This window comes from Octopus bimaculoides, chromosome 6, assembly GCF_001194135.2.
Source record: "Octopus bimaculoides isolate UCB-OBI-ISO-001 chromosome 6, ASM119413v2, whole genome shotgun sequence".
Classification (NCBI taxonomy): domain Eukaryota; kingdom Metazoa; phylum Mollusca; class Cephalopoda; order Octopoda; family Octopodidae; genus Octopus; species Octopus bimaculoides.
In genome coordinates, this window is record NC_068986.1 from 3,530,397 (window position 1) to 3,555,106 (window position 24,710).

The 24,710-nt window shown below is 35.2% G+C and overlaps 1 protein-coding gene across 1 annotated transcript in view; it reads right to left on the reverse strand.

Moving 5' to 3' along the window:
• LOC106883014 (protein lifeguard 1) overlaps positions 1-24,366 on the reverse strand; it is a 38,372-nt gene extending 14,006 nt beyond the window's left edge. Inside the window, exons 1-2 of the mRNA XM_014933877.2 lie at positions 24,187-24,366; positions 1,428-1,522 (exon numbers count right to left, since the gene is read on the reverse strand). Of these exons, the coding sequence (XP_014789363.1) occupies positions 1,428-1,503 (76 nt within the window). The 5' untranslated portion in view covers positions 1,504-1,522; positions 24,187-24,366. The remainder of the gene's footprint in view (positions 1-1,427; positions 1,523-24,186) is intronic.
• Between the last annotated feature and the right edge of the window lie 344 nt (positions 24,367-24,710).

The following is a 24,710-nucleotide window of genomic DNA, read 5'->3' on the forward strand; positions in this document are numbered from 1 at the left end:
GCCCTTTAGACAATGTGTTCATAACGCACACAATTCGCCTGTGTAAGGAGACTTTGAGACATCAGTGTTTTGACCTTATTTTGTCTCCTCAAAGCTACCTTGGATCAATGAATCTAACAAGAGTACAGGCTGTGTGCTGATTTCCTTAACATTTTGTATGCTGTAAGCATCTCATGCTGCCATGCAAATTTTCTCCCTTCTCAATGTGACAATGTACCTCCAGTTACAGGGGAGAAAACTCATACAGTAACATGATGCACCTCAACATATTAAAGGTTAAACAAGAACCTGTACTCTTATTAGATTCATCGGTCTGAGATGGCTTTGAATGAGGAGATGCACAATAAAATCAAAATATAGCAGTCTCAAAGTCCCCTTACAGCAGTGTGTAATGAACACATTATCTAGAGGGAGATGTTCTCTGGTGATGAAAAATAACAGCAATCAAAGATTCACATTCGAATCTACCAGAACATATTTTGTAGTTTCATAAGATTTAGCTAGTTATATGTGACATTGTAATAATCAACCTGCCCCCACCAAAAAAAAAGAAGAAAAAATCATAATGCAATGCTAAGGTTTTAACCCTTCAACAAATAAAATACAAAGTAAGTAACATGTAAATATTTAACAAAGAGAATAGTTATTTCTGAGTTTTGGCACAAGACCAATAATTTCAAGGCAAAACACCGCCATAGTTGTTTGTGTTCTTTTATTTTTCAGAACTTTTTCAACAGAATAACCATACTGACATTGAAGTAGTAACCACATGTTAGCATGTAATATACGTATAAAACTATAATCAGGTGGTTGCATGTCATTGAGGAGTGTCTTCATCTGTCACAATTTGTTTCAAATTCATAAAAACAATCTGATTCAGATAATTAAATCTAAAAATAGCTTTGAATTGATTTGTTGTGATTTTGATGTGATAAGAATCTGATCCGATTACCAATTATCAGTTTTTGCAGTACTAACTGGGGACATTGTTGCAGGCATTATTCTGCTAAAATCCATTTCTTCAAGTTCCAAAAGGTTCACCATTACAAAAAATATTCATATGGCCATCATACTTGCTTTTGATAAAAAAGCAATCTGTTTTTATTACTATCTAGAAGCTCTTTTCTTCTTGCTGTAGCAGCAAGTTATTGCAACTAAGCTTCTGTCATATTTGGGTCATGGAGTGAAAAATCATTAACCGTTGACAGCAATGTCATATTGCAATTTTGTTTAATTGAAGCCATAGTTGCATAATCTTTTATGGTCAGAAGTTTCATTCAATTAAATAGCTAAGCTCTAACACTGAGCTGGTAGACAAAATAGCAAATAAAACACACGAAACACAATGACAATAACATAACAATGACATCACAAACATGCTGACAAGAAGTGGAAAAATATAATTAGTAAATTTATGATAAGCTTACCCATTCGAATGGATTTTTCACTGAATTCAAAATTAAATCCAGTGTATGCATTGTTAGCAGCCTCTGGTTCATACATTTTTGAAAATTTGGATTAACTGTTTAAATAAATGAGGTCAAAATATTAAAATTAGATGTATAACATTACAAACATCATAATTATCAGAGGAAGAGAAAAAGCAAATCAAATTTGAAAAATTATTTCTGGATTTCAGTGTAATAAATATCTTTATAGGATAAACTTTAAAAGACAAAATCTTCACTAACATTTATTGTTCACATTAGAAATTTAATACCTTCATTGGTTTTCACAAAGAAGACCTTAATCTTCACAGACGATATATTCTCACACTCAGAGAACTCACAAATACATCTAATTATGGAGGACTACTGGTTTTAAAGAACTACAGAAATTCTAGATTCATAATGCAGAAATTATCTAAATAGTCTACAGCAGTAATATTTTACTCTTTCAGCTTATACATTAGAAGGCTAATAAAAAGCAGAAAGCAAAACTAAAAAGAATAAAAGACATTCCTCAAAATTGAAAGAAAAATAATTAGCATTAATAATTATTGTGAAAGGCAAAGGAAACAACTATGAAAAAAAAAAAAAAAAAAAAAAAAAAAATTCAAATTAAAAATTGAATGAGAATATAGTGTGAAGTAACTTTTGGTAAATAGGATAACTTTAAACTTGCTTCACTTCTATTAGAATTCCTCAATAAAACAGAGTTTTACTTGAAAAGTCTTCACTTAACCCAACACTGCAGCTTAGTCAAAGAGACTAAGCTATTAAGACAGGTTTCAAATGATGACCACAGCAGTTCACCATCACAGGGGCATTTGCAGATGGACCCCCTAACAAACTGAACTTGTGCCAAACACAAACACACAAGCACTCCAATTTGGCTAAACATTTCCTAGGACAAAGCAGTCAGGTAGCAGTACACTGCTGAAACAATATAGGCATTAGCCACTTCTACCAAGCCTTTCAAAGACAGCTTCCTATCAGCCCATCTCTAGATGAGACTGGCCAACCTGCTCGCAACTTCTTCCCACATTTTTTCTCTCCTGAAAACCCAGCCTGAACCAGATGCCAAACACCTTAACTAGATTCTCTGTTGAGTAACAGAAACCATGCACACATATTTGTTTCTACAGATGTTAAGTGGCAAGATATCAATATTAGGAAAAGCTATATCAAACATGCAAATTGGTGAGCAACCAGAAACATTACCAATGTTCTACATGGCAGAAGGCAAAAGACTGTGGCCAGGAACAGCCAATTGTATTGTGGAAACATGGTCTACTGAATGGAATGGAAGACTGGGAACACTCAGCAAACCTTCCAGAATGGAAAATTTGCCAAGAGTGGTAATTGACTAGATATTGTACTCCAATCATTTTCATCAAAACACATGATTCTGATGGAAATCACTGTGCCGTTTGAAAGCAGACTGAAGGAAGCTGACATCTGTGTGACTGAGAAATATGACAGTTTAGACATGAAACTGAGACATTTTCACATCTAAGCCAAATTCTTCACTACAAAGAAGTTTTGGGGCAAATCTGCCAACAATCTTTGAAATGGTCCACAATTTCCAGGAAAAAAGAGCCAGAGCTCTTAAGGCAATAGTAAAAGCAGCTGAAAAGAGTTCCAACTGGATTTAGTCAATGAAGAATGAAAATGATTTTTCTGAATGAATAATCCACCTTATATTCAACTGGTGACTCTGACCAAAGTGATTGTAACATCCAAGGTACCATGACTCTGGAGCACCTTAACTATCCAGGTAGGTATAGTTTACAATGCAAACAGTCCTACAAAATGTAACAGCAGAAGGATACCCAGGAATCATGACCAAGATGCAGCCCAACTCCCTTAGAATGTAAGGAGTCGAGGGCCAGAAGACTTGCATGAGGGTGGAGGTTCTCTGAAGAACCTGCTACTGCTCAGCTCTCTCTAAAGTTTCTCACTCCCACCAATCAATACTGGAAGAATGAAAAGCAAAGTTGACCATTGTAGGATTTGAACTAAGAGTAAAGGATCCAAGAGAAATATCACAAGGTGTGCCAACAATTCAGCCAATCTCCACCCTTACAAGAATGACAATTTTGGAAATAGAGGATGACAACAATGGCACCAGCTTCATTCATCACCACCAGAGTTGCAATGAACAATTATAATAGACCAAAAAAGAATAAGAATACTTGCTTGACAAAATGATTATAGTATGTCCTAATGACTGCTTCACTTTGGATTAGTTACTAGGTTTTGCTTTACTCAAATCACAACCAACAATCCTAACAGACCAAAACAACAAGAATCCCTACCGATTTTAATAACTACAATATGTACTAATGAGAAACAACAACTACTACTTTTTGCTATAATTCCTGTTGTTAATTACTTGGTTTCATTGTACCAACCAGTTACAAACTAACTCTTGATATTTCTTCTAAATGTTCTTTGTTTGCTGAGCAGTGAATATAATGCTAAGTATTCTATAATTGTTATGTCATTAAGATAATTACTAAAAGGAGAATATTGCAAGATAGCAAGAGTTCGTTCACAGCAATGCCTGCCGTTTAAAAAAAAGTGAATGAAACGACTGTTAGTCAAAAACTTCTGTAATGTTAGAATATATCTTTGATTAGTTATACTCTCCTTAAAACTATAAGACTTCCAGAGTGATACAACTTACAAATGTTGACATGCATCCTTTTTGAATGAATAAATGAATTTAAAATGAATACATAGGAAAACGATGAACTCTTACATTAAATGTAACAATTTTTAACCTTTTAAGTCAATTATTACTACTTTCACAAGTCCAGATCCTACAAGCAACCTAAAAACAATATGGTAGTCATAAGAGTAATTAGAACCAGAATGCTTCCTCTGTTTTCGGCAGCAAATTACAGTACAAAACAGTTTCTAACAATTTAATGAAGAACCAAGCATTTTTCTCACAAAAACCAAATTTTAAAGTTTTTTTGTTTTTTTTGCAACACTAACCTAGCTTGGTGCATTTAAATCTATCCAATAGATTTCTATATAGCAATCACTAAGTTTTCTAAATCCAATTTCACATTATCCTGCTTAGCAGTCAATAATCCCCATGCAACCTTTATGATAAATATTCAATTTTTTTCTGAAATTATGTCACTATAATATGCTTACTAACTTAATAAGATCTTGTTACAAAGGAAAAAAAAAACTTTCACAGCATGCTTAATATCTGAAGAAAACTTTAAAAGAACTATTTGGCATAAAAATTTTGGTTTTTTCACTGAATAAAAAAACATGCAAAAATGGATACTAACAATATTTTTGATATATCAAATCAAAGTATTTAAATTTATGGGAATTTTAATTTGACGAAAGATAAATAGTTTAACGAGTTTATGTTATTACTTGGGGAGAAGGGTTGATATAATCGATTAATCTCTTCCCCTCAAAACTTCTGGCTTTGTACCTACATTAGAAATATGTGGTTGATGATTGGCAGAATGCTTTGCAATATTTCTTTGTGGTTGCTGGACTGGCAAAATCAAATGAGCATTGAAGAAAATGCTTTGCAATAATCCAGTTCACTACATTCTAAGTTCAACTCCTACCGAGGTCGACTTTGCCTTTTATAATCCACCCAATGTCAATTAAAAAAAAAAAAAGGTACCAATCTATTTATGGGATCAATGTAATCGACTACCACTGCCCCTCAAAATTCCTGTCCCTGAGTCTAAATTAGAAATAGCAATTATGACAGTGAGTAGGTAGAATCATTAAAGCAATGGAAAAAAAAAAGTCTTGTGGTATTTATTCCAGCTCATTACATTCTAGGTTCAAATCCTGCAGAGACCAACTAAGCCTTTCATCTTTTCAGGGTTGATAAAAAGTACAAATTAATTTACTTAAGTTGATATAAAAAAAACTAACACTGTCCTCTTAAAAACTGTTGGTCCTCTGCCTAAATCAGAAACCATCATCATCATAACACTTAAAATATCACTGGAAAATTTGTTTTGGCAAAATAAACAATAGATGCTTTCAAACAAAAGCATACCACATGATTATAAATATATACTTTTTTAAAATATTTGCTTAGACAGTATTTAGAAAAATCTAAAATGACAAGCATAATTCTCTATTTGACTACAAATACATGGAAACACAAAGAAAAAAAACATGAGCAACAGATTACAATACTACTTTAATTTTAATATGAAAGAATGACAATTCTAAAATAATACAATAAAGAGGGAAAATAAGAGCTATTTAAGAGGGTTATAATCAAGTGTTTAACTTGTTTATGATAGTCCTTAAGTGTTTAACTAAGTGCAGTGGTAAAATGAGGATGAATATCAACATTTGTAAGTTGTACTGCTCTTGAAATCTATAATTTCAAGAATATGACTAACCAAAGACACATTCCAACATTGCAGAAGCTTCTGGCTAACAGTTGTTTCATCCACTTTTTTTAAGTGACAAGCATTGCTGTAAATGAATTCTTGTGATCTCACATTTCATTTTTAGTAATTATCTTAACGACATATAACAATTCTAGAATATCGAGGACTACATTCAATTCACTTCACAGCAAATCAATGTAATCGACTTGCACCACCCCCAAAATTTCAGGCCTTGTGCCTATAGTAAAAAGGATTCATCATCATCGTTTAATGTCTGCTTTCCATGCTGGCATGGGTTGGACGGTTTATTATTATTATTATTATTATTAATATTATTTAAGGTGGTGAGCTGGCAGAACCATTAGCACACTGGATGAAAAGCTTAGCAGTATTTCACCCATCGCTACATTCTGAGTTCAAATTCCACCAATGTCAACTTTGTCTTTCATCCTTTCGGGGTCGATATAATCAACTCATCCCCTTCCCCAAAATGGCTGCCCTTGTAACAAAATTTGAAACCATTATTATTTGACCTGTTGTATGCTATAAAATCAAAAAGACTGAGAACCATTGTTCAAAGCTATGAACCTAGATTTAAAACCTTTCTATGAATACATTTCATAAAGAAGATCTAAATTACATTTAGCTCAAAAGAACCATCTGGAGAGATTCACAAACGAATGAAAATAGATTTTCTTTTTGTGCAGTTAGAGAAAAAAAAAATATCTGAAGAAAACTAGAAGCAAAACTTTAGAAAATATTACAATGACACACAGCAGAATGAAATAAAAAGAACAGTACATATGTTTCCACAAGCGATTCTTTCATCTCCACCTCCTCCAAAACTTTATGGCCTACTGCAAACACTCAGGTCAGGGTCATAAAGCCTTTACACCGCTGTCCTTCACAAAATACCCTACAAAATGGATGTGCTTTCCAAGTATGTGGCTGAAAACGAGTCAAAATTACTTCCGACCCAATTGCATGCCTACAAAACTATTGTTAACAGTGTATGGTGCTGCGAGGGAGGTATCTTCTTCGTGGGTGCTTCTGGAGGGACAGGAAAAACATTTGTTACAAAGCTCCTCCTTGTATAAGTTAGGCAGCACCAGAATATCGCGGTAGCTGTGACTTCCTTTGGGATTGCAGCTACTTTGTTGCCAGGTGGCAAGACAGCACACTTGACTTTTTAAGCTACCTCTCAATTTAGCAGCAGCCAAGACGCCTTCATGCAACAGAGGCAGGTCCTTAGGTTTTATTTCATCAAATGAATGAATGCACCATGGCTCACAAGGGAGCTCTAGAAGCATTAGATACATCCTTTAAAGACATCAAGACTGTCTGACTCCAATGGGAGGTGTAATGTTTCTGTTGTCAGGCGATTTCAGGCAGACCCTTCCTGTCATTCCCAAAGGCACCAGAACAGATGAGGTCCAAGCGTGCCTGAAGTCCTCTCCCCTGTGGCGTCAGGTTATGATCCTGACTCTTACCACTAACACAAGATCTCAACTACATGGCAACCAAATGTCCGCAAAGTTTGCACAGGACATTTTGACACTTGGCGATGGCAAGGTATTTCTTGATGCTGCAGGAGAAATGGAAGTATGGCCATTTTCTACTATTGATCATTCTGTAGATGACCTCAAAGACAAAGTGTTTCCCAACTTGACAGAAAATTACCAAAACCACAATTGGCTGTGTAACAGAGCAATACTGGCTCCAAAAAAACGGCACTGTTAATAAACTTAAACAGCTCATGCATTCTCTTCCTGGCAGTCTTCACATTTACAAGTCTCTTGATACAATTCCAGATCAAAATAAAGTGAACTATCCTCCAGAATTTCTCAATTTCTTGGAGCCTCCCAGACTACCTCCCCACATATTATGACAAAATTGGAACTCCTGTAATGTTGCTCTGAAATCTGGAACTGCCATGACTTTGCAATGGGACACGACTCATGATAAAGAAAATGATGTCACATGTTATTGAGGCTATCATTCTTTCTGGATGTGGAAAAGTGATGACGTTTTCATTCCAAGAATTCCTCTTACCCCATCAGGAGCAGAAATTCCATTTTCATTCAGAAGACTGCAATTCCCCCTTTGTCTCAGTTTTGCGACGTCAATTAATAAATCCCAGGGTCAGGCCCAGTCTGTGGCCGGCCTTTTCTTAGAAGAGTCCTGTTTTTCGAACGGAAAATTGGATGTTGGCTGCTCAAGAGTTGGAGGCAAAACAAACCTCTCTGTTATACGCTTGAGAAGGAAAAAACGAGGAACATTGTTTACAACGAGGTGTTATAATCACAACAGCAACAAGGTAGGTACGTGATCACCTTTTCTTTACCAAACCTGATGTACTTTTATGTATGTATTTATATATATATATATATATATATATATATATATATTAAGAAATTTATAATAATTATTGTGGCATTTACCGTTAAATTACCAGTTCATACATGAGCTTCTATTTCATTAATTGATTAAAACAATATAACATTTTATAGAGATAAGCTTTCTATAAAAAAATATAGGACAATGATGACAACATCACATTTTCTATATGAGTGTGTATGTGTGTGAGTGTATGAATGTGTATGTCAGTGTGTGTGTGTTTCTGCATTCAACGACAATGTCAAATTTTGTGTATGAGTGTATGTGTGAGAGTTTTTCAGTGTGTAAATATGTTACATAAACATATCTCTATACTCAACTATAGTACAAGACATTTTATATGAGTGTGTGTGTGTGTGTGTGTGTGTGTGTGTGTGTGTTAGCACGTTCAATACCTACGAGATAGTAAAGGACATTTAATACCACAGTGACGTCACATTTTGTACATGAGTGCATGTCTGTGTGACTGTTTCCGTGTTAGGTATATTATTACATACACACACATCTACAGATACATACGTGATGACTGACATGTGTGAATATATGTCTATGTGTCTCAGGTGATACATAAAGGAGCCCTACCCAATGACTAGTATAGCAGCACCACATAGTCAGCTGCTACAAAGGTAAAGGTGATGCATTAGATAGAAATAATTACAGAGGTATGAAGCTGTTGGATCAGGAAATGAAAGTCACAAGATGTACCCGGTGTAAGCTATGGACACACAAGAAGTGCAGCAATATCAAAGGAAGGCTAACTGGGAAGATAGTTTTTGTATGTGCAAGATGCTCAGGAGCAATAAACATTGAAAATGTGCAGAGAACAACTTCCGTCACATTTCAGAGAGAAAAACTACAAGTGGTTGATAGCTTCCGTTACCTAAGTGACCAAGTAAGTAGCTGGGGTGGTTGCTCTGAGAGTGTAGCTGCTAGAATAATAGGGTGGGCAAAGGAACTCTGGCTCAGAGTAAAAGGCAGACTGTATGACGCATGTATGTGAACAGTCATGCTACATAGCAGTGAAACATGGGCCGTAACTGCTGAAGACATGCATAAGCTTACAAGGAATGAAGCTAGTATGCTCCACTGGATGTATAATGTCAGTGTGCATGCACAACAGAGTGTAAGTGCCCTGAGAGAAAAGTTGGACATAAGAAGCATCAGATGTGTGCAAGAGAGACAACTGCGCTGGTATGGTCATGTGTTGTGTATGGATGAGGACAGTTGTGTGAGAAAGTGTAACACCCTAGCAGTAGAGGGAACCTGTGGAAGAGGTAGACCCAGGAAAACCTGGGATGAGGTGTTGAAGCACGACCTTCAAATGTTGGGCTTCACCAAGGTGATGACAAGTGATTGAGACCTTTGGAGATATGCTGTGTTTGAGAAGACCCAGCAAGCAAGTGAGACCATAACCGTGGCCTATGTCAGTGCAGCATAACCAGCCCATTCAAGAGTACCCTTCAATCATTGGGCAATACACTGCGCTTGCAAGGTTCTGTTGAGGCAAGTGATGTCACCATCATGGCTGATGACAGCTCCGCCTGATTGGCACATAAAAAGCACCATTTGAGCGTGGTTGATGCCAGTGCTGCCTGGCTGGTCTCGTGCCAGTGCCGCCTGACTGGCTCCTGTGCTGGTGGCACATAAAAAGCACCATTCGAGCGTGGCCAATGCCAGTACCACTTGACTGGCCCTCATGCCGGTGGCACATAAAAAGCACCCACTACACTCTCAGAGTGGTTGGCGTTAGGAAGGGCATCCAACTGTAGAAACATTGCCAGATCAGATTGGAGCCTGGTGCAGCCTTCTGGCTCGCCAGCCCTCAGTCAAATCGTCCAACCCATGCCAGTATGGAAAGCAGATGTTAAACGACAATGATGATGATGGGCCCAAAAAATTTTCAACTTCTTGCCTAATGCAGGCCCAGAGCAATTTCTGTATTACATGTCAAAAGTGAAACAATAACGTCTCTATTGTGAAATAATATTGTTTCACCTTTATTCCTCCAGTTTTAATTTCTAATGTGATAAGACTATAATAGTCTATCACTTTTATTCGTTCACTTTCGATTTTAATGTAATAACACTAGGATCATCTTATTTTACACATTTACCATTCGATTACCAGGTAATAATTATCGTAACAGTTACAATGTTGCAAGCTATTTACAGTAACATATTAACCCTTCAATTAACATTTAATACATGTACTTAATCTTTAATGGTTCGGCAAAAGACACCGATACAATAAGTACTAGACTTACAAAGAATAAATCCTGATGTTGATTTGTTTGATTAAAGGCGGTGCTCCAGCATGTCAGCAGTCACATGACTGAAACAAGTAAAAGAGTTTTTAAAAAAACGTGCTATCCTAATCCTGAGCAACGTCAGGTGTCTCAGCTAGTAGAAGATAAATGAATAGAAAAAATAAGGCAGAAACTAAACCAGCTGTTACATTATTTTTTATAGCAGTTTATGAAGTATCTAAAACTAGTGACTAGCAGAACTTAAAATAGAAAGAAATCTGAAGTGGTATAGTTCTAAGGGTAACTTGGAAAAATTAATAGAAAAGGGTGATGGGTCAGAATATTTGGAAGAAAATTATTTAAGCAGGATCCAAGTCATAACCAGCATAGGAGGAGAATGAAGTATTATTTGAAAATGATGTAATCTGCTGACATTAGAATCTATATTTGCAATATTCAAACAGAAGCAAACATAAAAATTGAACAGTTCATCATTTTGGCAAAATAAAACCAACTAAAAAGTAATTTTAATAATTTCTAAATCTAAGGCAGTGAGCTGGCAGAATCATTAATGTGATGGGCCAATTGCTTACCAGCATTTCATTCATCTTGAACATTCTGAGTTGAACTTTGCCTTTCATCCTTTCAGGGTTGATAAAATAAGTAGAGGTTGAGCATTGGATTGATGTAATCAATTTACTTCCTCACCCAGAAATTACTGGCCTTGTGCCAAAATTTGAAACCAATAATAAGTAAATCTAATTCCAAACTAATTAGTCAAAAAAATTTTAATTACTACATAACATTACAAATTGCCTTGAAGTAAAAAAAATGAACTATTCTGAAGATGGGAAAGCTGTATCATTCATTTAAAAGGAAAATAACCAAATAAATGAGATTTTTCATTTATATATATATGCAGAATTAGCTTAAGATCAATTTTAATCTATTAAGTTTAATCTATTCTAAACAGAAACCACACGGAAGATATTTGAAAAGCAAATATTCTAAATCTTTTCAAATGATTTACAAAGAAACTGTTGACCAACTAATTAAAACTGTTCAATGTGAACTACTGCGAAACTGAATACACTATAAAAAGCAATGTTATTGCCACAAGACTTTCTTAGGTGAATTGCCTACCTATGGCACCTTGTGGGTTAACTGCAGCATGCCTCAGGAATTAATTACACAACCCACACTCTTCCTTACACTAACAACCTGTCCATCAATACACTCACTCCAACAGACAACTTTCACTCTCATTTTAACTCTGAGGCCCACAATTGAGTATTGCCTTGGTGTAGTGCTGTCGGTGAAGCTGCTACTGCACAGATATCCTAGACCATATATAAGAAAGGGCTAGCCACTCGTATGTTCCAGCCTCTGGTCTACAAGAGCACTATTTCATCTGACCTTTCAAACATTACTATAACGGCCTCGGATTCTTGGAGCTGGTTGGGCTGATGCCACTTGTCACTCTTGTTATGTCAAACCCCCTCCCCTAGGCCACCATGCTAATCACTATGCTCAGCCCTTCCTTCCCATAAGTCAGTCCCCTAGAATTCCATCCTCCTGCTTATGCCTTTTCCACAGTGCTAACTTACAAATGGTTCAAGGGGAACATTAACCTTTAGCATACATTTTCTCTATGTTCAAACCAGCATCTGGTTTCTCACACCCACCCTACTATGGCATTCTAAAAATAAACAACCACCTCACTGAAATATCAAATGCATGATTAATTCAACACAATGTGAATGAATAAGCATTACATTTGGCAGTAATCTGAATGATAAAGGGATATACACATATATATATATATATTCTACACAGAAACTGAAAAAAAAAAAAAAATCCAGTGATTCTGATTTAAGTAGTTGACACATTTATGCTAAATGCTATCTATTGAGAATGTAACACGTGTCTCAGCATTGTACTGTCTCTCTATTGATAAACTGACATTAGTTATCTGTATAATTTATCTTGTTATAACAAAATGATTTTAATACAAAAACATTTTATGCTTTGTAATGGATGTCAAATCAGAATCTTGTTTAATTCAACAAATTAATTTTATTAACTTTTTCTTCTCAGCTATAAAGTCACTTTATGTATAAATTTTTATTTATTTTTATTTTTTTTAAAGAATCAAAATTATGCTAATCATAACTTATTATGATAAGGAATCACACACACAAGGTGGAAAAGTGTTTTGAAATATACATGGTTAAAATTTTTGAGAAGTAATCCAACTGAAACTCGAGGTTTAATGCAGACTACAAAAGACACTAAAGTATTCCATATAAAGAGATTATAGTCACATTGTTAGGAAGAGGATTAAAGGGTATTTAAGTACAGGATATTAAAAAAAAGAAAAAGTGTGCATACATATTGATGATGATATATATATATATATATACACGCACACATACACACATCATGTGGTCAAAACCAGAACAGAATCTGTATGGGCAATTAGTTTTAGTTTACACCAAGCCTAAAACAATGATAATGGACTCATTTTAAGCTAATATCTATTGTTGGAAACAAACTTTTCATTCTTAATTTGATCAGAAATTTCTGTCTTTTAGTTCTAGTTCCAGAGACAATTTACTTGTATTGAAAAGTAGCAAGCCGGCAGAATTGTTAGAAATGCTTCGCGGTATTTTGTCTGTCTTTACATTCTGAGTTCAAATTCCGCTGAGGTCGACTTTGTCTTTCAACCTTTTGGAGTCGATAAATTAAGTACCAGTTGCATAATGGGGTCAATCTAATTTCAGACCTTGTATTGAATTACATTCCATGTCATTATACTAAGATTACTGCAGATAAGTGGAAGTACTTTTTAAAAAACTCACTCAACTCTTGTAAACAAAGTGGCGTCAGATTGATAGACAAAAAGAAATAGCTACTTCAGAGCTTCTTTATTACAAATATTAAATTTCTTTATAAGCAACAAATTAAACATTTTCACATTCGTAAGTTCAATCTAGATATTTCTATCATTTTCCCTTCAAAATCTTTTAAATAATCTATTTAATGGAAATTTTATTTAAGAAAAAAAAATTAGAATTAGGAATGGCTGTGTCGTAAGAAGTTTGCTTCATAGCCATATAGTTCTGGGTTCAGTCCCACAGCAAGGACCTTGGGTAAGTGTTTTCTACAATAGTCACAAACCGACCAAAGCTTTACGAGTAGATTTGGTAGACAGAAACTGAAAAAAGCCTTGTTGTATGTGTGTGTGTGTGTGTGTGCACACAACATCACCACTTGATAATCGTTGTTAGTATGTTTATGCTCCCATAACTTAACAGTTCAGCAAAAGAGACCAATAAAATAAGTACCAGCCTTAAAAAAAAAAAAAAAATTCAAGTCTTGGAGTCAATTCATTCAACTAAAATTCTTCGAGGAGTTCTCTAGAATGGCCATAGTCAAAGGACTGAAACAAGTAAAAGATATAAAAATATGCCAACTCGTTATGGCTTCCTCGTGGAAATTTATTTGCTGTCAACAAAAAAGATCAATAACTTATTGATCCCCATTCTTGAAATTGACAGAATTTTCACACACACACAAAGAAAAAGAAAATAAAAACGTAGCAAAACTAAGCAAACAAGAAAAGTCACATATTAATAAAAAAAAAAAAATTTTTTAATTCAATTTCCACCACCACCAAGTATAGAAAATAATACACCGACATACTTGAACTATGTACTTTCAGAAAATATCTATTCTAAATAAATATTTATACTTAAGTTTGCCAAACATAATAGAAAGGAAAATAAGAATAAATCAGTTAAAAGCATTGGTTGGGTAGGAAGCCTGTTGTAAACTGAAATCCACCCCTCATCTGTCTGTCCTACTCTTTCTCTCTTTTTTTTTTGACATATTAAACAGATCTATAATCTCAGACACTGTATGTTGTTGTTGTTGTTGTAGTTATAGTTTAAGATAGGATTGGCTGCTGTAATCCACACACCAATGCATTACTACAACCATATGCCTGCTACAGATGTGCTGTTTCTTCTCCATGACCTTTCTACTGATTCTAACAACGGCCTGTTCTACTCAAGAATAGTTTTCTAACTAGATAAACACTCCTGCAACTGCAACTTTCTGGAATGCTCAACCAATCCAAGACTTTTATTTGGGGAGGGGAAGGTTACTTTTTGGGGACTTTGGAAATGCTGGCCTACGGTCTACCTAATAGATGGGTACTGATTCCACCACTTTTGACTAACACAAGCACTTATACTGGCTGCAGTCATTGAAGGACTTTTAGTCAGTCATATTGACTCCAGTACTTATTTTAGTGAACTCTGTTTGGCACACTGCTAAGTTAAGGAACAGAAACACAGATGCTGCTTTTTTCAAGTGATGCTAACACAAAGACAGGTACAGATAAACATATAAACACATTTATGAGAGGCTTCTATAGTTTGTGGCTACTAATTTCACTCACAAGGTGTTGGTTTGCCTAAGGTTATAAAGGACACTTGCCCAAGATTTCTGCACTGACATTGAACTTGATGTCTGAAAAGCTAACTTCTTAACCACTCAGATAATATAACATAAAATAAACAGCAAAACTGATGAAATAAATCTAAAGAATTGAACCATTTAATTACTTTTCCTTTTATAGACAATAGCTCAATCATATTTTAACCCGTTAGCATTCAGATTACTCTGTCAAATGTAATGCTTAGCTATTCACATTGTTTTGAATTAATCATGTATTATATCATAGCTTCGAAATCTCAACGATGTAGGGTAGGTGTGAGAGGGTGGATCTGATCAGTTTGAATACAAAACAAGTAGAATATTTGGACTGGATGTAGCCTCTTTAACCCTTTAGCATTTAAAGCAGCCATATCCAGCCCCCAAAATTTTATTGGTTTTATGTTCAAACCAGCCAGATCCAGTTTCTCAAACCCACCCAACAATGTCATTCTACAGATATACTATCGCATCACTGAAATCTTGAAGCCACAAGATAATACATGGTTATTTTGATAGAGAAATCTGAAGGCTGAGGGGGTTAATGAGATGCTAGACAAAGAATCAAGAGAAGCAAATAAGTTACAAATATGTGTGTGTGTGTGTGTGTGTGTGTGTATATACATCCCCACATACAAATATAATGAATACTAAAAAGAACTAAAATAAAACTGTCTCCTGTATACCTCAGCTCATTATTGTTTTTGGCAAAGTTATCATCTGCTCTGGCCTACTGATGCTGGACTATATACTTTTGTTTCTTCATTGCACCAGCTTATTCATAATTAACTGTATATCACCTGTAAGTGCATTTTCCCCACTAGAATGCTTTCTCATAAAAAAAAAAAAAAAAAAAAAGAACCCTGTTCTTATCTCTTATAGTCATCCTCCAATCACTTACCTATATGAATCCAGATTGAATGTGACACTAACTACAGGTACAACTCCTTTCTGCCAGCTGAAGTGATTGAAGCAACATGAAATAAAGTTCCTTGCTTAAGGACACAACGTGCTGCTGGGAACTGCCTTTCCTCCTTTCAGGGCTGATAAATTAAGCCCGTTTGCATACTGGGGTCGATCTAATTGATTGCCCCGCCCTCCCCAAAAATTTCAGGCCTTGTGCCTAGAGTAGAAAAGAATATACCATACTTTCGCTAATTGTTTAAAGTACCAATGTAGTCACAAGAAGACAGAGACATTGTTTGTCCTCTACCCCCACTCCACCCCAACCCACCTTTGACCCAATGGAACATTGAGGATGTGAGAGCTGAAAGGAGAGAGAGCTGCACCAACACTCACCTGGTTACTATTTTCAGCTGAGCAGACAGGAATAATGTGAAATCAAGGACGCGACACATCACCAGGTCCAAGAATTGAACCTGCAATGCCATGATCGTAAGCAGAACACTAACCACTAGGCTATGCATCTTCACCGAATCGCATATTTAGAGAGGCAGTGGTTGATGACATGTGGTACAGTGTTGCAACCTGGGCATGTTGCTTTCCTTCCTTCACACTATCTTGTCTGTTTCTGCCATGCTTGTACATTTTAGTGGTGGCCACATTAGAGAGGAAAAAAAAAACGTGAAGTCAAGCCAACAAGGAAATTTATGCAGTTGCTGACTCACTACTTAACTATATAAAAACAAGTGAACATATCGGATAACTCAGACCAATGTCTAATAGGCCAGAAAAGAGTGGTGGTCTAAGTTTAAATGTAAGTCAGACAAAGATTTATCAAGGAAAACCATAGCAATTGAACAAAATTGGAATTGGTTAACTTAGCACAGAGTCTAAGTTAAAGTGAACCATCAATACCATCTTTGCTTTACATTCACAGAGAGAGAAAGAGAGAGAGAGAGAGAGAAAAAGAGAGAAAGAGACTGAGCAAATCAACTCAGATTAATGCCCACCCAGAAACCATTGTATGGATTTATTGATTTAGGCATTAATTTTAAATCCACAGATACTACACTTTTCTACTGGTGTATACAGAGAGAGAGAGAGAGAGAGAGAGAGAGAGACAGTAAACATTAGACCTGATATGTACTTTGTTTACTCTTGTACAATGTAAATATCAATTAAAGTACATACAATAGACCTATAATAAAGTAATGTAGGTATAATTGTCTTCTTGCTGTAAAACGTCTGCAGGTATCTCAGTAGCAGTGAGAGACCAACCATTTGTTGACATGGAGAAGGCCTTTAACTGGACACTACAAAATGTTGCTGGTTGGTCACTAAGAAAATTAAATGTACAAGAAGTGAATAGTTTATGAGGGTCATGCAAGCCCATGCACAGAGGCGTGGTGTCTGCAAAGTGATAGTTAGCAATGAATGTAGCATGCAGGAAGGTGTCCAAGGTTTGTGTCTTGATGTGGAGTTTCTCTTTTAGTCTGGAGAAAGAGACTGGAGGAGCAACGACCATCGTCATCACAATCAAAGACTAGCAAGGAAAGATTAGTGGGCAGTTACAATGTGGGTGACAAAGAGAGACAGTGAGTTGAGCATGCTAAACGGATATTGCATAAGAGCAACCAGCTCCGAGAAGCAGGTAGAGAAGGCAGAGAATATACAGCAGGTGTGAAGGTATCTGGCTTAGTGGTTCGGGTAATCAGCTTGCTATTATAAGGTCATGAGTTTGATTCCCAGCAGCACATTGTGTCCTTAAGCAAGGCACTTTATTTCATGTTGCTCCAGTCATCTCAGCTGGCAGAAAGGAGTTGTACCTGTAATTCTAAAGGCCAGCCTTCTCACATTTTGTGTCATGCTGAACCTCCTAGAAAATTATGTTAGAAGATAGAGTTGGAAAAGAGTTGAAGAAATTTAGTAGTAAAAAAGGGTTCTTTATATGTAAGACTATGAAACAAGCGTTACTACTGCATATTACTCAGAAATTGGCACTAATTGTAGAGAGCTTGTATGAAGATTAGATAGAAATCAGCAGTAAGAGAGTAGCTAAAGTGTGCAGGAGAGATAACAATTTGAATGGACAATGCTGGTTATATAGACTAATTAGAATGGTCCTGAGGACCTAGTATGCTTGAAACGGTTTCCCAGAAATGTAAAGGAAACATCTCAAATAACCACAAGGATTCGGTGAACAGAGCCAACTCACACAACAAACTAAAGTGTAATGAGAGTATATTGACAAAGGGTGGTATCATAAAATAGAATCAAATCAAGTTACAATGTGAGTCATATTAAATAAATGCATTGCAAAATACACATGCGATCAATAGCCTTGTGACTTCAATAAAAACAAGAAAATAGACAGTGGAAAGCTGGTGACATGACTTGGACAAGATCCAAAACTAAGACCTTCATCAAACTAATGCTGAAAGAACTGTCAAAGCAGACATGAAAGTTATTGATTAGTTTGACTTGTTTTGACAACAAAAATATAACAAACAAAACAGGCAGAAAACAAAACAATTGCCTCATTACATTTGATTGCAGATTTATCTGTAACCACAGCAATGACCTCTTGAAACAAAACTGTAATTTTCTTTAATGGTTTTGCACGGATATGTTAGGACGAGTGTCCTTCATCTTCATTGTTGATAAAGTCATAATGTCTCAACCGTTGAAGCTTCTGGCCTACTCAAAGCACCTGTTTGGTAACACTCATGCCAGACACATTCCTGCTATGGACAACAGAATGCTGATCTACCCTAATAAAGGATGTGGTTCAAATGTGTACAGCAAGACTTTGCAGAGCCATTAATGTATTAGATGAAGTACAATATGGTATCTGTTCCAATTCTGCATTCAGAGTTCAAATTCTGCCAGTGTCAACTTTACCTATCATCCTTTCAGAGTTAATAAATAGTTCCTATTAGAACAATGGATTGATAGGAATGTTCAACTGAATGCCTTGTGATATTTGTTCTGGATCCCTGTTCTGACTTAAAATCCCACCATGGATTAATTAGGTGACAGACTTAATCAACTGCCTGGTTTAACCCCTTAGTATTTAAACCAGTCACACATACTGGTTGGTATTAGGAAGGGCATCCAGCTTTGAAAATCGTGCCAAATCAGATAGGAACCTGGTACAGCTCTCCAACTTACTAGTTCCAATCAAACTATCTAACTAATGTCAGCATAGAAAACAGACACTAAATGATGATATAATGTATACATACAGGGTTGGCCAAAAGTCACCTGACAGTAAATCAAAACCATTTAATCCCATGATTAATACAAAAAATTATTTTATGAGACTTCGTTAATAAATAGACAAATGTTGAAAAAAAATAAAATGATTTTGACTCATAGCTTTCAATTAGTAAACCTTCATAATTGGAATGAATAAATAAAATTGAACATTAAGTATTTATGGAATTTTGATTTACTGTCAGGTGACTCTTGGCCAACCCTATATGTGTATATATATATATTTATACACATACATATAAATACATATGCACAAACACACTGAAATGGGTAAAAGATGAGGCCAGCCGACATAAAGTTTTAAATCAGCCTTCTATAATTTCCCTTATCCTTCGATTTAGCTCACACTTGCCCAAGGTGCCACGCAGTGGGACTGAACCTGGAACTATGTGGTTAGGAAGCAAGCTTCTTACCACACAGCCACGCCAGTGCCTATTCTTACCACACAGAAATGCTTTGTCATCAATTGCATATGGTCGCTTATCTGCAAGAAATTCTATCTGAATCTCTCTTTAACTACACTAATCTCAAGTGGAGAAGACATTGGGTAATATAGTCCTAGATACACTGCACTTGGATGAAGGGATGAGATGGTCATGGTTGGAATACCTTTTTTTCAAAGGTTTGCTTCAGAGCTGACCTGAGGCTAAAAGACAAAATGTAGTTTATAGCTTCCCATGACAAGTGTTTATATGGCTATTAAACAAAGCTAGAATTTGCTATTTCAGTTAATTTTTTTTTTTCTCCTTTGAAGTTGGATGGCTTAGACAAGCAAAATTCTAGGCTACCATAGGAACTGAGAGCAATCCGACTAAAATGGCATTTGTTAAGAAGCTTAATCATCAATAACCATTATGCTAATGTCGTAAAGCATAATAGTAATTAAGCCCATGCCAGGGACATGAGTATAATAACGTAAGAATGGTTAATGAGTTGTTTCCTATTTTAGAAACACTTCAAAACGCTCCAGAAATAAAAATGAGAAACCAAATTGAAAATGAAGTGTGCTTATGTTTATGCACAACTATAAGAACATGTCCGTTATGTCTTAATAGGAAATAATAGAAAGGCCTATGAATTGACTGGATTGCCATGGCTAGAACGTTTTTGAGTTATTTCAGATTGAGTTATTAAAGACAGTAAAATTTAAAGCATATGCCTTCGTAGAAACGAGTATACAAAGGTATGTATTTCAGCATTTTCATTGTTTAATCATTTCGACCTGTTACTAAAATAGGAGACAAACCCTGCCAATGCTGTTTAAACATTATTAAAAAAAAACTTATTTTTGTTTTTTAAAAAATATATTTCAATAAATTATTTGGAAATAATTCTTAGATTTTCTATGAAATTTCTCCAAATTTCCATCGTATTTGTTGTTCAGCTCACAGTGAGACCTGATCAAACAGAACCATGATCAAATGCATTCCAATCATGACCAACCTGAGTTTTTTTTTTTTTTCCTTCTTCTTGACATTGAACTATTTTTCTCTTTCTCTCAAGATATGGTGCGCTTTCAGAAAGATTCTGCAGCTATCACCAGCACTATTGTGGCTCCCCTCACAAAACGTAATCAGAGTCAGTAGCACTGAAAACATGATTTGGAGAAAGAAGCAAGTAATTGCGTAAAATGGTTTTAAAGAGTGAAGGGGTGGGAGAATGAATTTCACATCTCTCTTATTTATGTTAATAGTGAACATTAAAAATTATTCCAATGGGTAAAATATACCAATAAACAAGGGGCCTGGTTTAGAATATTTACAATACGAATTTTAGAAAAAAATAGATATTTGCTAGGTAAAAAGATTAATAAGTACATTGCTGGTTCATTCAACAAGGTAAGTCTTCCTTTGTTGTCATAGAGGCAGGTCTTTTAATCGCAGGTTAACACAGAGTAGACTTAAGACCAAAGGCATAGCGGCCGCAACTATTTCGGGATGTCTAGAGTTACATAATCCAATGGTCCCTCTCTTAAAATAAAAATGCGATTTGAGGGATTTGGCTGGTGCTATTTCGAACGGCTAATAATCGCTAATCGAACTACGATATTAGGCTTTGAATCTATCTGGCATGGCATAATCTTTATATGTTTTGCTTCCAATTCCGCAATTAAGTTAAAATTAAAAATATAAATCCATCGTTGTCCTTTCTTTCACGAAATACCACATCGTTTAAATACAGATAAAGAAAAATCTTTTAGAGAAATATTAACAAACGTAAACCACAAAAATTATCTATATCACGTGTCTTTTGATTAATTTCGTTTCAATTTTGAGTTGTAGTTTCTTTTTACACTGATAAGAAAAAAATATGAATAAACGCCACAACTTCACATTTCTTTCTCTTTCTAATTTGAAAGCATGTAGATTATATTTCTAGAAGTTTCAGTGCTGAATTCATTAACCTAGTAATATCACTTAAACCAGGTAATCGTATTTTAAAATTTTTTTCATCTGTTTATTTTTACTTGATCTATATTCAGCAAAGCAATAGATACAAATCAATAGTCGCCAATCGAACTACGATATTAGGCTTTGAAATAACGAAAGTATAAATGTGATGGAGCTTCTACGAAAACTAATCACACTTTTAAAAAAAACATGCAAATGATGGAATCGCGTTACACATTGGTACCCCTTTTATAATGTAAAAGGTAAGATTCTTTCGATTTATGAACACAAATTGAAAGCGGGAAGTTTTTTTCGTTTTTAGGTTCACCATCACCCGGAACTGCCGACGTAAAGAATACGCACACCACTCGTTTTCGGCGTAACCTTAAATACCCAGCGTGCGTAGTCTTTACCCTTCGCCCACACAAACTATAGCCCTTTTTGAAAAACCCCAAAAAACTATCAAGAGATGGTTAGAAATAAAACAGAAAAAAAAAATTGGGGTGAAAATTTTAAAAATCTGAAAAGCAGCTTTTACGACAAAATCGTAATCTCCGTTGTTGAAAACACAGGCATCTGAAGAAACTTCTGGAGAAAAAAATAGAGTACCTGCCAATTCGATACGTCCGCCTGTTGCCGAATAATATCAATATTTCCACTTTCAATTCGATTACAAACTGAAATGTCAATTGAGTTTTATAAACTTTAAATTTTAACAGAACGAATATTCTCAACTAGTGCGCGCAATGGTTATTAATTTAGAAGTTCATTTTTGTTAGTTCACGAGAACCACAACTACCACCGTGTGACTCAAGAGATAACGTACAAGATTTCTAGGGAAAAAATAACCATTTCTTGGAGAACAGCAACTTCATGTTTTTTTTAGAAATGAGTTCGGAGGTAAACACCCCTACCCCACTACTCTTTTTTTTTTTTCTCTCAATGGTTTTCGATTTCCTGGGTTTTGTTTTATCGCCAACAGTAGCCAATGTGGTCGGTCGATTAGCTAGAAACAGTAGCTAACTGTCTTTCGCTAATGCAGTCCAAGATACCCAACAGTAAGAGGGGAGGGTCACAGCTGGGATACCTCTTAATATGGACCTGTTGATTGAAGTTTATAAGGGATAGAACACAAGTTGGAGCTTAGAAAGATGACACTCCCATAAAATATCTCCCCACGTGCTTTGATAATACATGTATTTATTTACCCCAAGAGTCAAAATGGTGAGAGACGATATATATATATATATGTATGTATATAAACATTTAAGAGTGATATATACCAAAAATGATTTGGCAATAAATCATTAAAGAAGAATTAGATCACAAGTACGTTTTAAAACTCTCATAAACACAACTCTAAAACAAACAAAAAAAAAACAAAGCTTAGAAACCCTCCGCGGATAATCCTCTACCATAAAACGACCATCTTCAAGAAAAAAAAAAATATATATATATGTATGTATATGTGTGTGTGTGTGTGTATGTACACGCACATATGACAGTTTCATTGAAATCAGTTTTGCTGAGTTAACGTTAAGACATTTAGTCGAAAATTATCACAAGTTAATTATCCTAAGATAATTCATAACTTATTTTTAATTACCTAATACTGAACAATAATTATGTTAACATCCATAAATCGCAACGTTTATTATCAAGTAACAACAAGAGCAAAAATTCTTTTAGCTGAATTCCAAACGCGGTCTTGACGCCAACATATTTATCTAAAGTAAATAAGAAACTTATTGCGTTCTGGAATTACACTTGGTGGAAAAGACAAAATGAAAAATATGATGAAAGGCGACGGTCTGTGTATGAATGGAAGGCTTTTTCTTTCGTCATTACCCCCAAGTTCGGCATTACTGAATATTGTCGCATTCAAAAGCGGAACCGTGAAAGCAGCAACGAAAAAGAAGCTTGATTTAAACACAAACATCATATATCATCATTCGTTTGCACAATGAAACATGTGAATATATATGTGAACTGTCAAATATTTTAATATACTCTCTAGTGTACATGTCCATGCAGGTACATGAGACTGCGATTATTTCAGAGTATACACCACTCAATATCTATTTACACATTATATAAAAAAATATATATATATTTGCGCGTGAGTGTATACGTGAGTTTGAAGTATAGAGATCCACGTTGAAAAATATCAATATGATGGTGACATTATTATTCTAGAAATCGAAAATGTAGCTTTCATACAAAATAAAAGAAAAAAAAAATTCAAACCAAACAACAAATTTAAATTCAAAGCAATAAAAACGGCATATTTCCTTTATATTTTTTGTATCCAGAAATCAAGCATTTATTAACCCAATCTAGTAGTAATCGAATATATAAATATTTTAAAAGAATGAAAGAAAATTGATCGCATAATTTCAACTAGAAAAAAAATAATAATCTAACGAACTCGAAATAAATATTCGAAAATTAAATTATATATTTATATTTATGTGTACGTGACTAAGAAATCTGTCAATAGAGATAGTAAATTCTAGATATAAATATATTCTGCTTGCAATTTCTTTCATGTTTTCTGCTTTGGTTAGGGAAAAATTCTTTACGCTATATTTTCTTCCTCTGTTCTCTTGTCAAATAAACACATGAAATATACTCACCTTCAATTAAAAAATGATAATATATAAATATAGGCAAGAAGAAAATGGTTGAGATGAGGAATTAGTCCAACACTCGACGTGCGTCTTCTGTTAAGTGAAACTGAGTGAAAATGACTAAAATCACCAATCTCTTTCATTCAAAAGAAAGTGCGAGTAGTCTGCCCTTAAGAGAAACCAGTGTCTATTTATTCGTGTTGCGATGCTAGAGGGCGCCACACAGCAAAATACTGATTTACGTATGTAAGAGAGGGATAGGGAGAGAGACACTACGTGCGTGTTTGTGTAGGTTACCTGTTTGGTTGAGCAAGGTGTTTATATTGGAAAGGGAAGTAAACCTACATTTGTTGCACACACACACACATATTTCTTTACTCTTTTACTTGTTTCAGTCATGTGACTGCGGCCATGCTGGAGCACCGCCTTTAGTCGAGAAATCGACCACAGGACTTATTCTATCGGTCTCTTTTTGCCGAACCGCTAAGTTACGGGGACGTAAACACACCAGCATCGGTTGTCAAGTGATT